General features: G+C 43.9%; 1 protein-coding gene and 1 pseudogene across 17 annotated transcripts in view; one reads left to right on the top strand and one right to left on the bottom strand.

The window, feature by feature from the left end:
• The window catches only part of EHMT1 (euchromatic histone lysine methyltransferase 1), a 134,154-nt gene that overhangs the window by 44,168 nt on the left and 76,433 nt on the right, over positions 1-13,553 (bottom strand). For 14 of the 16 annotated variants that reach the window (XM_084798806.1, XM_084798817.1, XM_084798815.1 and 11 more), the window contains exons 11-15: positions 5,643-5,786; positions 4,524-4,750; positions 3,304-3,471; positions 2,191-2,273; positions 972-1,078 (exon numbers count right to left, since the gene is read on the bottom strand). In XM_084798806.1, coding sequence (XP_084654932.1) covers positions 972-1,078; positions 2,191-2,273; positions 3,304-3,471; positions 4,524-4,750; positions 5,643-5,786 — 729 coding nt within the window. The remainder of the gene's footprint in view (positions 1-971; positions 1,079-2,190; positions 2,274-3,303; positions 3,472-4,523; positions 4,751-5,642; positions 5,787-13,553) is intronic. The other 2 variants (XM_084798821.1, XM_084798807.1) reach the window with 1 other exon arrangement.
• LOC311607189 (large ribosomal subunit protein eL6-like) lies at positions 5,819-8,895 on the top strand (annotated as a pseudogene). Its single transcript has one exon. The product of its transcript is annotated as a large ribosomal subunit protein eL6-like (transcript).

Here is a 13,553-nt window from a genome sequence, read left to right as displayed (position 1 = left end):
CAGAGGAGCTATGACACGGAGGTAAACCTGATATCTACTAACAAAAGAGCAAAAGGCCAAGTGGTACATAGACAATGTGCAGCTGCTATTGATAAGACTGTGGTCCTGTGTTATAGCAACACAACAAAACAGACACGCTCACTTGTGTGTAGAAGCCAAGCGTTAAATGGTGGCTTCCAGCCTGAGCACAGGTGTGAGGAGGATGAGAGAAGTCGGCTAATGATTACCACAGTGTGACTGGGTGGGAAAAATAACTTTCCATGTTCTAAAGTACATAATGGTAACTGGGTTGACACAATTAATTGAATATTTCAAAATAACTAAGAAAGGCTTTTAATTTTCCAGCCACAAAGAAATAACGAGTACACATTATATACTGAACTACCACTCTGTGCCCCATAAATATACACAATTATGATGCATCTAAACATTAAAAATTCTAAGTACTCACATGATCATAGTTTTTTTAATTTTTTACATTTTGTTTACATTGGGGGAGGCATATGCCCACAACACAACACATTTGAGAATCAGGGAACAATTTGTGTTCTCTTCTTCCACCATGTGAGTTCCAAGAGTCAACCTAGGCTTTCTGGCTTGGTGGCAAGCACCTCTGCCTACTAAGTCATCTTATAAAGCTAAAGCAAACTATGGACATGACTTAAACAATGAGGGACAGATAATTAGTCACCGGGATTAGAAAGGGGAAGGATCTGGGCCTCACTGAGCCTCCATCTTCTGCAGCAGATCTTAATAAATATTAAAGCCAAGACTACACTAAAACTAGAAAATAAGCGACACAGCAGTGTGGTACTCTAACAGAGGCAAATGTCAGAATAAACACTAGGAGAGGCCAGTGTTTATGGTAGCCTCGAGGTACCACTGCAATTTTACCCTTCCACTAGAAACCTCATGATACTCAGATAACATTGAGAGGATGAAGAAATATATTTAAAGCTGTCCTTCCGAACCTGAACCAGCATGTGGCAGATGTCCACGTGGCCAGCCTCTGCAGCAGCATGCAATGGGGAACGCTTATTCTGGTGCTCCATTTTGAAGTTGGGATCAATTCCATCAACTGTAAACAAACACAGTTTTACTAATTTTAATATAAGATGCAACCACAATGTATTTGCACAAAGATACTTATGATGGCTGACATGGATGCCTTCAAGATAAAAAGACAGCTCTAGAGCCATGATGGAGCCACTGCACCACGATGCCTGCAGGCAGAAATCAGGCCCCACTTGTGCCAAGATCACAACCAAAAGAACCTATACCAGCACTACACAAAACCCGACAGGGTTATCAGAGTCCTTCACCACGCTCTTTCTAATTCTTGAGTTCTGTTTCCAGAGATTCCTGTCTCAGCCTCTTGGAAGCTCATGAAAACCGTGAAAAGGGCTCAAAGAACAGACATGTCCCAGAAGCAGAAGTTTGACCCTGAAACTTGGACATATTTGTTTTAATTTCATAGGGGAGGAGGGGAGCGCCACAGGATCTCACTATGTAGCCCAAGCTGGCCTTCAACTTGAACTCCCTGCCTTAGCCTCCCAAATGTTGGACATCCAAGGTATCACGCAAAAAGTAATAAAGCAACTTAATACTACATCAAGTCCATGAAGAGTAAAATTCTTGTGTAAATTAAATGAGTTTTTGCATCTTTTCTCTCAGAAAAACATTAGCCTCTCTCATGATTTGCTGACAGTCAAAGGCTCTTTACTCATGCTTTTCAACCTAAAGAAGATGAACTTCATAAATCAAGCGTAGAATTACGAGCCCAGAAGTCAAGACGCAACTAGACCAGTTCTAACAAGCACATTCTCAGGCACTAAAGAGATAAACCAAGCTCAACAGATACAAAAGCAGACACTGAGCCTAGTTCCCCAAGTCTGTGCACACTGCTGCTTGCTCCTGTCAACATAGAAGAACGGGTTTCTTCACTGCAGCACGTCACCAGAGGACCCAACCATGCTGCCTTGCCTGCATGCACACTCCTTCTTCATCTAATACTAACTTAACTAATTCCTTTTTAAAGCCCAGAAACGCACAGAGAACATTTCTAGTGCCATGCAGCAGGCTAAAGACCAGGAGGCATTTCTTTTACTCAAAGAATTATAAACATCAGACAGTGAGGTGGGGCTCCTGAGGACAGGGGCGATTAGCAAGGCTTCTGGTACAGCAACTTACCCAGCATGAGAAGCACCTTCTGCAGCTCTCCCTGCCTAGCAGAGAAGTACAGCTGCTTCGGGTGGAAGCGAAGTTTCTTGGGTCTGTAAGAAACAGAAGGCAGAAATCACCACCAGCTTCTTGTTGTCAAGACAACAGGGCTAGAGGCACAGCTAAATGCTGAGGGCATTTGCCAGCATGTTTAAAGCCCTGAGGCAGTGCCCCCCAAAAGAACAAACAATGACCCAAAACCCCCAACCATCTTCATATGTCGTCCAAGTGCTACACACTAAAACACCACTGGTAACATGACATAGAGCCTAGCTAGGGCACAAGCTGCTGCATTGTGGAGGGTCAGGGAACCCCAAGGAGTCATCATGCACACTCAAGATGGCATAGGAAGTGACAGGCAAAATGCCCAGGGTGACCTCTGCAGCTCCTCAAGTGATGACAATTGTCACGGGTGATACTAACTACCCTTTAGCAACAAGGAAAGGGCCTGAGCATTTGCTATGACATTTGCATCAACTCATAAACAGGGGTTAGAGGTGAAGCATCAGGAAAAGTCTGGGGCCTGGTCAATAGACAGGAACTCTGGGTGTCAGATGGGCAAGGATAGAGACAGGGAGAGGCTATCTGGAATGAGAAAGACCAACAGAGGACCTTGTCTGTTAGGTTAGAATGAGTGAATTCTTTCCTTCCAGGGCAGAGTAAGTTTAGAGCTCACTTTGATAAGCCTCTCTAAGGAGTATAAGGCTGTCTCTCCAAGCAAAGAGGACACAGGTAGACCTGTGAGCCGAGAAAGGCTGCAGTGTGGAGACTAGCAAATAGCCCACACTGGGCAGAGATGAGGCATCATGGTAGAATGCAAGAGCTCCTGAAATGGAAGGTCTGCTCTAGGAGCTTGTGCAATAGAGGTCGTAAGACTATCCTAGCTCAGAACAACAATGGAGAATGGAGAATAATCTGCAAGAACTGGCACCTCAAATGGTCATCCTTTTGAAGAACAGTATTATTCAAAATGCTGGAAAGTTCTAAGAACCCCTGGAGAAGAACATGACCTTAAGCTGTCTCTGAAAAAACAACAAACAAACAAACAAAACAAAACAAAAATACCACCAGGCTAGCTCTTACTTTTCAGAGTCCAGAGCAATCAGAGCACTTTCCAAGGTTTCCTTTCCTGGGCCTTGGGAAAGGCCAGAAGTCGGCCTCACGAACCCAGCTGGCCCTGCAGGATCGAAGCAGTCTGGTGCCTGGGGGACTGTGCTCTGTGATTTTTCATCCTCTGGGGCTCCAGCAATGCTTCATGAGAAGGAAAGTATTGAAAAGCTGAGTTTCATTATTTGGAGAACCTCGCTTTCTCATGGAAACCAATGAACACATAAAACAAGATCTGCTCCCACCTGACAATGCAGACTGCATCTGAGGAGAGTCAATGCCCAGGCCAGTCACACCTGCAAGCCCTGAGGGAGCGGCCCTTGACTCAGAACCCCATCTGCTGGCAAGCGAGGCCCTCAGGAGTCAGCATAACACTTCTAGAATTTCCATTCACATGCTCAGACCTGACTTAAATAAACGAGCTGCAGGCTCTATCTAGCCAATCTACTGCGTTCCCCAGTTTAAGCATGCCTACTAGAACCATGACTTGAGAATACGGAATTTAACAAATTACTATGAAAATACTAAGACTTTCCCAATCCTTTGTTTAGCTGTATACATATACAATCTGAGTCTTTTAAATGACTTCAGATGAAGTTTTAGCTTATTTTTTCTACCGCTGTCATGTTTATAAAACTACCTTCCTCTTTTCATTGAGGAACTTGAAGGCTCTGTCACTGTTTGGAAAGGATCTCTTCACCACTCCTGTCCTATCAGGGCATGGCTGGCAGGAAAGGCTGCGGTGATCTGACGATCCCTCAACTCTCAAGATCTTCAGCTATTTCTATTGGGTTCTTCTTAGAAGAGCAAATATATATAAATGTGGAAATCCATCCCTTTATCTGTCCTTAACAAGGGCCTTCAACCCTGTGCCACGCAGTGTGCCAAGTCCTACAGCAGCGGGTAGGGTTTCCGAGTGTGGGGACGGCATTAATGAATGACAAAACCATCAGGAGCTGCACCAGTCAAGGCAGCGTAAAAACTGATTCAGCAGAGATAATTTTATGAGGCTAAAATAAAAGAAATCCACATACAGTTGGTATTAAATGAACACCAGCACTGCTTAAGAGACCAGAAACCATAATGCCAAAGTTCACTGCAACTTCTGGGAAAGGCAGCAGAAACTGCTAACTACAGAGGACATATCCTCAAGGAAACTATGTGCAAAGCTTGGCCACAGCTACTTTGTTTAGTACCTGCCAGTGGTTGTGTCAGCCCTGCCCTCGGCAGCCAAACTCTTCTCCTGTCCAGGAGCCAGAGTCACTGTGGAAGTTGTGTCTGCTTTTGCTATGGTCACCTCTTTGGCCTTGGAAGTCTCTTCCCCACAATGGGGACAGTAACTCGCATTGTTGACTCTAGAGGCACAGTCCTTATGGAAACGGTGAGAGATGCTGCTCTCAGGCTGGCATTCCATGAAGTTACCCTGGAAAAACAAAGGTGAAAAAAAAATTTTTTAACTGAGAATAACATTCAGAAAATGACATAAAACTCTACAGAACTATTGAGGCTCAGGTAAATATAAGTCCAGTTATGGCCTGGTGACCAACAGGAGTGAAGTAAAAACACTGAATTTACAAAGAGCTCACCAAGCGCAGAGAGGCCACCAAAGGCTACCTCACTGTCATCACTACCCACCTTCAGCCCCCCAGTGATGCAGCTAGCTGAGGCCTCACACTGTGGCCACTCTAAACAAGCCAGAGAGCTGTACAAGACGTAGTCTAGAAGGCCCACATGGTACAATGGGTGCATAGAATCACAGTGCCAAAGCGACCATTTCAATAGATACCAACTAGATCACCAATTAGAACAGCTGTTCTCGCAGAGAGTGAGAGACAATGGAATTCAGGAGCTCTCTATTTCTCAGCAGAAGCATACAAAGGGAAGCAAAGAAAAAAACCAGGTCAGGATTCAAAACTGAGCTCTCAGAGCAGAAGTCCCTAGCCTAAGAGGTCACAGAGGGCAGCAGGACATCCCAGGGTACAAGTAGGTGAGGCGCTCACAGAGGCACTGTAAGAAGGAGCCTGTCCCGTGGGTTTGCTGGATAGATATATATATTCCATCAACAGAGTCATCAAAGACAAGACCAGTGACAACTGACAGCATAGAGAATTAGCAGAGGGAGAAGGCACGCCCTCCTCTGACTCAAGACAGAAACCTAAGAACACAGCAAGGGGACCTGAGGGCACCAGGTCACGTGACTACCGTAAGCTCAAGAACTATGGTGGAGGGCTACGGAATAGGCCCCATGTGAGCTAGAATGCTGGAATGAGTCTCTGCGGAGGACTCAAGGCCCGGCAGGCGGGCTGGGCTCTTACCGCAGTGCAGAAGTAGCCGCAGCCAGGACAGCACTGGTGCTTCACCATACGACCCCGATGGTCTTCACACAGCACCAAGAGAGGTGCTTTGTTGGATGGGCGCATCAGCTCATACTTGACCACGCTGTTTGTACACCGGCCCAACTGCAAGCACACAAGACCAGGCGTCAGTGACAGAGCTGTGAGGGAACAGCTTTCCTACCCACTGGGCAATGGAAAGCACCAGACATATGGGAAAGTCTCAGCAGATATGAGCTTTCAGAGGCAAGCCTAGATTCATGAATCTAAGCTTAGGAAGTACCTATCACACAACTACTAGCCCTAACCACCTGAAAAAGAAAGTCCCTCTCTGTTGCACAGCCCAGGGATGATGACAGCTGGTAACCACATTCAGAGGTGGTGACCAGAGAATCAAGGCCTCGGCTTAGGCATACATCCAGGAGCACAGGAGGATGAGAAGAGAGCTAGACAATGACCCTAAGTAAGAAGGCCAAGGCCATCACGAGTGGCCAGGGGGATACAGTACAGTGAGTCCCAAGTGATCCAGCTGAGTCCCCTAAACACAGAACCAAAGCTGAGATGACAGAAACGGAGCACTGACTCCTGATATGCCTGAGGGATACAAGCACAGAAAGTACTAAGAAAGCCAAGACTCAGGACTCAAGACTCTATGAAATGCTCCTACATACCAGGCCAGACAAGAGTACGGGTTCACTATATGAAGCTTCTCAGACAGCCAGTAAGACAAAAAAACACCCCAAAAGGAGAAAAAAAAATGAGTGTTAATTCATAAAAGACTACTAATAGATGCCCCCCCACTAACAGTAAACATTCACATATCCTAATAATTAAACAAATATGACATAGCCTCCACCACGTCTCTGCTCTGTTGGTGCACTATCATTCAGCTGGGCTGTACATATACACCAGTAGCCACAGGAGCTACAGAAAGGACCTAGGCCTGAGTTCTGCAAAGTTTCTAAACAACAAGCAATCTGAAAACAAATCAAAAAGCTCCCAAATGCATCTGTTCCTAAGACTATCTGAAATTTGCCTAAGTATGCCAAGGAGCACCCCCAAAGAGCCCCTCTGCAGAAACAAGAAGCAAGACCGGACAGACAACAAGTGCTCTGCTGATGCCTATCCACACTATGTTAGAATCAGAGCAGGATCCTCGTAAAGCCGCCTTTACAAGTAGGTCTACAGTATAAAACTCAGAATGGGGAAAGCCAGGCCATGCATCTTGAAACAGCCACTGTGAGGCCCCACCACCCCACCACCAATGATTCTCCAGAACTCTTGGTCAGGACTGTGGACATGAGTTCTTTACAGATAGTGATTGGAGAAGGAGGGGTGAGGTTATTTAAAAAGATAATGTGAAATAGTACAGACACAGGTATACACAAAAAGATGCTAAAAACAATTCACTAATTTTGGGATATGAGATTTCATCCATGCATTTAGTATTTGAATTGTTTTATAAAGAGCTTGAATTATTTGTATGGTCATAGAATGATAAAGGTGATTTTGTACAGCTTCTGCAATGGGAATGGAAACACAGTTGGGGCTACATGGACGCTGATGAAATGGCTCCTTGAAAGGATTCGCGATACAACTTTCTTAGGGTTAAGAAAAAGAAGAGAACGAACATGGAGAGTACAACTACGTCAGTAATGAGGCAGCCTCAGTTTTATAGGGAAAAGAGCAGAAAGAGCCAAAACATGGACTGGAGTAACCTGCTGCCTCACAAGGTAGAAAGTAAACAGGTACTGACAACTGCAAGCAGAGATGACTCAAAACCATCTTCCTGGAGGAAGGATGAAGTGCTAGAATCAGAAGTCGTAGCGCATTCCTTAGGGAAAATCAGGTTTGTGACAGGAATAGGCAAGGGCCCATCTCCTCCTCTTGCGCGCCTGTTGCTACAAAAGTCCTATTAGCTTCAGTGTGCTTCTTATTTTATTAATGAAAGCTTTAAGAATGGATACTAAAGGGCGAGTGAGAAGGCTCAGCAGTTAAGAACACTGGCTCCTCTTCCTGAGGTCCTGAGTTCAATTCCCAGCAACCACATGGTGGTTCACAGCCATCCATAAAGAGATCTGGTGCCTTCTTCCGGCATATAGGTGTACATGTAGACAGAACAACCTATATTTAAAAATACATAAATAGCCATCGATACTGGCTTCCCCGTCTTGCAAGATGGTGGGTGAAAAAACTGAGAAGCCTGACAGAAAGGAGAAGAAGCCTGTAGCTAAGAAGGCTGGTGCTGCCGCCACCCTGGTGCCCTGGTGCTGGTGCAGCTAAAAAGGGCGACGTCAAGGTTAAGAAGCCCAAGAAGGGGAAGCCTACTGCAGCCAGACCCTGTCCTGGTTAGAGGATCGGCAGGTGCTCCTGATCTGCAGTGTAGTCCAGAAAGACCTTATACAAAAGTACAGGGTTGAAAAGAAAAAGAAAAAGGGGAAGAGAAGGAAGGCAGTCTGTGGTGACAAAATAATGGTATCTAGGTGGGGAAGCTTCAAAAAATGCCTAGGTATTATCCTACTGCCTCGGAAGCTGCTAAGCCATGGCAAAAGCCCTTCAGCCAGCACGTGAGACAGCTGCATGCCAGCATCACTCCTGAGACCGTCCAGATCATCCTCACTGGACACCACAGCAGCAAGAGTGGTTTTCTAGAAGTAGCTGTGAAGCGGCTTGAGATTGGACCTTTTGCCCTCAACAGTTCCTCTGTGGCGAGCACACCAGAAGTTTGTCTCACCACATCTACAAACGTTGTTATCGACGAGGTTAAAGTCCCGAAACACCTGACTGATGCGTACTTCAAGAAGCAGCAGCAGCTGCTAAAGCCCATGCACCAGGAGAGCGAGATCGAGATCCTTGACAAAGAGGAGAAATAGGAGATTACAGAGCAGCGCAAGGATGATCAGAAAACTGTGGACTCAAAGATTTTACCAAAGATCAAAGCTGTTCCTGAGCCACAGGGCAACCAGCGATCTCAGTTCTCCCTGACAAATGGGATGTATTCTCATAAATTGGTATTCTAAGTTGCTAAGGACCTAATTAAACAGCTTCATAGCTTAAAAAATAAAAAAAGATACTGAAGTACATATAAGCCCATATCTACATTTTAAAATTCCTAACATTCTTACCTAAGCAGTCCACTTTAACTTTTCCACAAGACTATTTATATGTGAAATTACAATGTTTTCTTCATTAAAAGCTAAAGTGTATCATTCATATACCATAGATCACCCATGACCTTAAGACAACCCACATACTCAACAAGAATAGTAATAATTCCCCAAAAGCTTGAGGGGGGTTGGAGAGAGGAAAGAAGGAGGGAGGAAAACATGGGGGAGGGGGCCTGAGGGAGGGAGGGAGGAAAGGAAGGAAGCAGGAAGGAGGGAAAGACATAACAGGAGGGCTGGGTATCACAGCCTGTAGAGGCCAGGCAACAACTTTGTGGGGTTGGTCTTCTCCTTCCAACTTCTACATGGATTCCAGGCATTGAACTCAAGTCCTTAAGCTTGGGCATCAAGTGCCTTTACCCACTGAGCCCTCACACTGGCCTTCAATTTATCTTAATATAGCAATAAACCTATCAGGTAAAAAGCCGAAAATTTTCAAAACAGAATTTTAATGAATGGCATTGTTCTCTATTGCTACAAAACTCTTTAGTATGTTATTTAATTAAAGGTGGTAGAGGCTTACATCTACTTCCACAGTCAAGATCTGAAATTGTGGATAATATTTCCTGATACTACATCAAATTATAGGTGTGTTCCACCATAAACAGTTTTTTTTCCCCACCATAAACAGTTTGACACATGCAGTTTCTTTTTACTTGTACTTTTTTTTTTTTAAGCTTAAGGATAATTTAATTAGGGGGGGAAAAAAAGACAGGGTAAGAAAGCTGTAAAATCTCACAATCTGTCCACCTGGAGGAAAAAGGGAAACAAATCTATGCCATTTAATCTGAGGGAGAGGTCAGACACACAGCAGATGAGCAGCTACATGAAAGGAATAAAGGTTTTAGAGAAAGAGTAAGGAAGTATCAGAAAAAGAGTTATTTCACTTCTAGCCAGCATCTGAAAGAGACAGAAAAAGATAAAGTTATGCCTTTCTGTTTCTAGCCACAGAAAGGCAGACCCATGCAAACTGCACGGTGGTTCTTAAGAGACTTGCCCATGTGGTATTTTCTTAAAGACCTAATGTAATGCAGAATCTTGAACTGTTTGGAAAACAAAGATCCCTGTGCCCACACATCACCAGGGAAAGCTAGAATATTAGGCAGCAGGATTGTCCTTTCAAAGGGAGAGACATATAACCTGCTTTTCCAGAAGGGTGGGAATTAAGATGTGATTAAACTACCTGGTAATCTGCATTATCTGTTAGGCCAGGCCATGTCAAGCTCCTATAAGGAGGACTAGAGGTTGGCTAGTAATCTAAATATACAGTCAGGGGCTCCCCAAGCTCTCACAGTTAGGACTAGAAATAACTAATAGTCTAAATGACCCTTCCAGCTCCCACAACCAGGACCAGGAGTGGCTAACAGCTCAAATGATCGCTATGCGCTCTGTAAGCCTGAGACCTGGCTAGATCCTACCTTAGGCCCTTAAGTTAGCACAGGTAGCCCATGTCTAGAGTCCATCTTTTTGGACAAAGTAACATGTACACTGAGTTAAATTTCAATGTTATTATGTTTCCTTGTGCAAAAGGGAGTGTGTTATACCAGGAAACTTTTCACAAACTATACTGTGTTTAAACATGCTCACAACACACTCCTGGCATCAGACTCTCTAGAAGTTTGATCCAAAACTGATCAGGTCAAACTGAGCTGAGTTTTCATTCTCACCTCTTCGCAGTTCACTTCTCTGCCTGTCCTAACTCCATTATCAAACATTCAGCAGAGTTACATTAGCATAAAGTTGTGTGCTTGTATTCTGCATGGCTCCTTCACTTTTGCAGAACTCTACAACATCAACAACAAAATAGACAGACCTCCGACCAGTGGTTCTGGTCTTTCAAATGCATACAATTCACAAAACCTTTGATGTGTTTTGACATGAGTTAAGAGTAAGACCATCTGAGCTTTATAACAATACAAAAAATTATACTGACCAAACAGTTCATAATAATATTGTAAACGGAGAACAAGTTAACTTCAGAATCTGGGGGAAAACAATTTAGTGTCTCAGGGCATTAGACACAGGTAAAGAATCTCACATCTGTGCTGACTTGCCTCAAGAGGCAGGCAACTAGGCAAAGAAGCAGATGAGATTATTTCATCCAGTGAATCCATGAAGAACTACAGCACCACTTTGAAACCTCCAACGCATGATCAAGACAGACATCAGGTACCACTGCTAACAACCATGAAAAGCATCAATCTCGTGTTCAGACTAGACATAGCCTTCCCACAGCCTTGCAAAGAAATTGGGCTGATCTGGCTTTTGCAATTCTGTCAAGAAATTGAGAGATCTGCTGAACTGCAACTTCAGTGAAGGAACTAGACAAAAGGAACTTGCAACCCCAAGCAGCCTGGGAAGCAGCTGTTTCTACGACTTGACAGTTCAACCAGAGGTTGCCTGAAATGGTGTGGTTATGGGATCCAGATATAATTTTATAACAGAACAATTTATAACAAATATCATATGAAGAAAAACATGAGTTTCTAAGAATGCTGTAGAAATTGGGGAGGAGAAAATGAGAAGCAAATTGTACCCAAAGCCAAAGCACACGCCCTGTTCTAGGAGAAGCTGGAGCTGAGTCCTGCCTTCACAATGTGAAATATATTTCAGGAACACCACACCACTCCAGCAGATGAGTGAGCTCTCATTTGTACCAAAGGACTCTACCCAGTGATGGCAGAGGAAACCAATAAAAATACAAAATTGAACTTGATATGAAGTAATGAACATAGTAATCAATCAAGAGTTAAAACCTATAACAAAAGCCTGATAAAGGGCAGAAGTGGCCATGGAAACCCCATCACTCTTGCCTTGTTGCATGCCCTCCTCACCAAGGTTAAATCAGATAACTCTTAAGCCTTAAATCTACGCATGTCTTCATATTTGGTTTTCAAGCAACAAATACTAAGGGGAATGACTTAAACAGCATTAAAAAAAAAGGCCATCAACTAAAATCAGTATCTGAGATTCATTTCCCTATAGGTTAGTGGCACAAAAAATTAGTGGAAAGATGGCAAAGAAAACACTCAATATCTCCTTTAAAAGGGGCTAAGGAAACAGCGAAGCAGTTAAGGGTAATGGCTGCTCTCCCAGGGAACCCAGGCTCAATTCTCAGCACTCACATCACAACCATCTTTAATTCCAATCCCAGAGGATCTGACACCAGCTTCTGGCATCTGTGAGCACCAGGAATACACATGAGTTACACAGGCAAAACACTCATACACATAAAATAAATAAAATCTTTAAAGATCTTTGTATACAAAGATACCAAAAATAGTGGAAACAACAAATGAATTGTTTAGTCCAATAAGAAGGGGAAAAAAGTTAAAAGGCCAACAAGCCTAGGACATAGATATGTACACATTACATTTAAAGCAAATGAACTCTGAAATTGAGACAAGATTTCACTGGATCTTCCCCAACACCCACGTGAAGAGAACTAGTAATTTCAAAGTGTGGTCCTTGGACCAGAACATAGCAAAAGTTAGAGCTTTCAGAAAAGCAACACTCAAGCCAGGCAGTGGTGTCACATGTCTTTAATCCCAGCACTTGGGAGGCAGAAGCAGGTGGATCTCTGTGAGTTCGAGGCCAGCCTGGTCTACAAAGAGAGACCAGGACAGCCAGGACTACACAGAGAAACCCTGTCTCAAAAAAACCAAAAAAGAAAAGAAAAACTCAAAACACCAGCCAATTCCACCGAGACAAAAACTTTGGCTGAATTACTAGGTACTTGGAACAAGAGCAGCTAGGCAAGTCTCTAGTGGAATCAGCCCACAACCAGCTGACTCAGCACCAACCAGAGACACACTAGGTCTTCCCATTAACTGCCCAAGTCCAGTAATGTGGGGAGCTCAGGGCTGCCTTCACCTATGTGCAGGGGTTTGTATGAAGAGTATGAAATCTCAGGGCCATACCCTACACACTAGAAACATGCTACACTCCTTCTACTGTGAAATACTAACAGTTAAAACTCAATTACTTAGTCAGAAAGGTCCCAAAGATCAAATGGCCCAGAAACCTTAGTGGAATGACAGTCATCGGCACACAATAAAAAGTAGGTGGAACTAAAGCACCCAGACCTTCTCCCAGAGAACAGAAATGCAATCAGACAGAGTGCTCCAAGGAGCATGTCACAGCAAACAGCACCAGTGTAACAAGCTTCCTGCCCACTGCCCACCCTACCCCTACCCCTGCTTTGTTTACCAGCAGCCAAATATTATGATAAGCTGAAGAAAAAAAATTGCCAAAAATAGAGAGCCTGTTAGAAAAAGCAATGTCTCTGCACATTGCTTGCTTGCCTTCTTCCAACTCAGAAGGAGCAAGAGTGAAGGGGTCATGAATCCTCCCAAGTCTATGTCAGACACAGCAAGAAAGGTGAAGTAACCCTAGCTCATGGGTGCTAGGCACACTAGGCCGAGCCTGTCCCAGGAAGGGGCACACTGCCGCAGCTCTCTGTCTCAATCTATTCACTTCTTAGTAAATATAGCAAGGTGGTTTAAAAAACAAACAAAAACAAAAAACTTTTATAAAAGTATGATCGTGAAATATGCCACATTCATTTAAGCACAGTTTGTAGTACACTTTCTTTTTTTTTAAGGGATTTTATTTTTATTTGTATGTATGAGAAAGGGGTTGGATGTATAAGAATGAATCTGACCACAGAAACCAGAAGAGGACAAGTGAGTCCCCTAGGCTAGAGTTACAGGAGGTTGTAAGCCACTCG

The sequence above is a fragment of the Acomys minous genome, assembly GCF_964271855.1.
Source record: "Acomys minous genome assembly, chromosome: 10".
In the NCBI taxonomy this organism is placed as follows: Eukaryota; Metazoa; Chordata; class Mammalia; order Rodentia; family Muridae; genus Acomys; species Acomys minous.
This window is presented reverse-complemented; position numbering and strand designations above follow the sequence as displayed.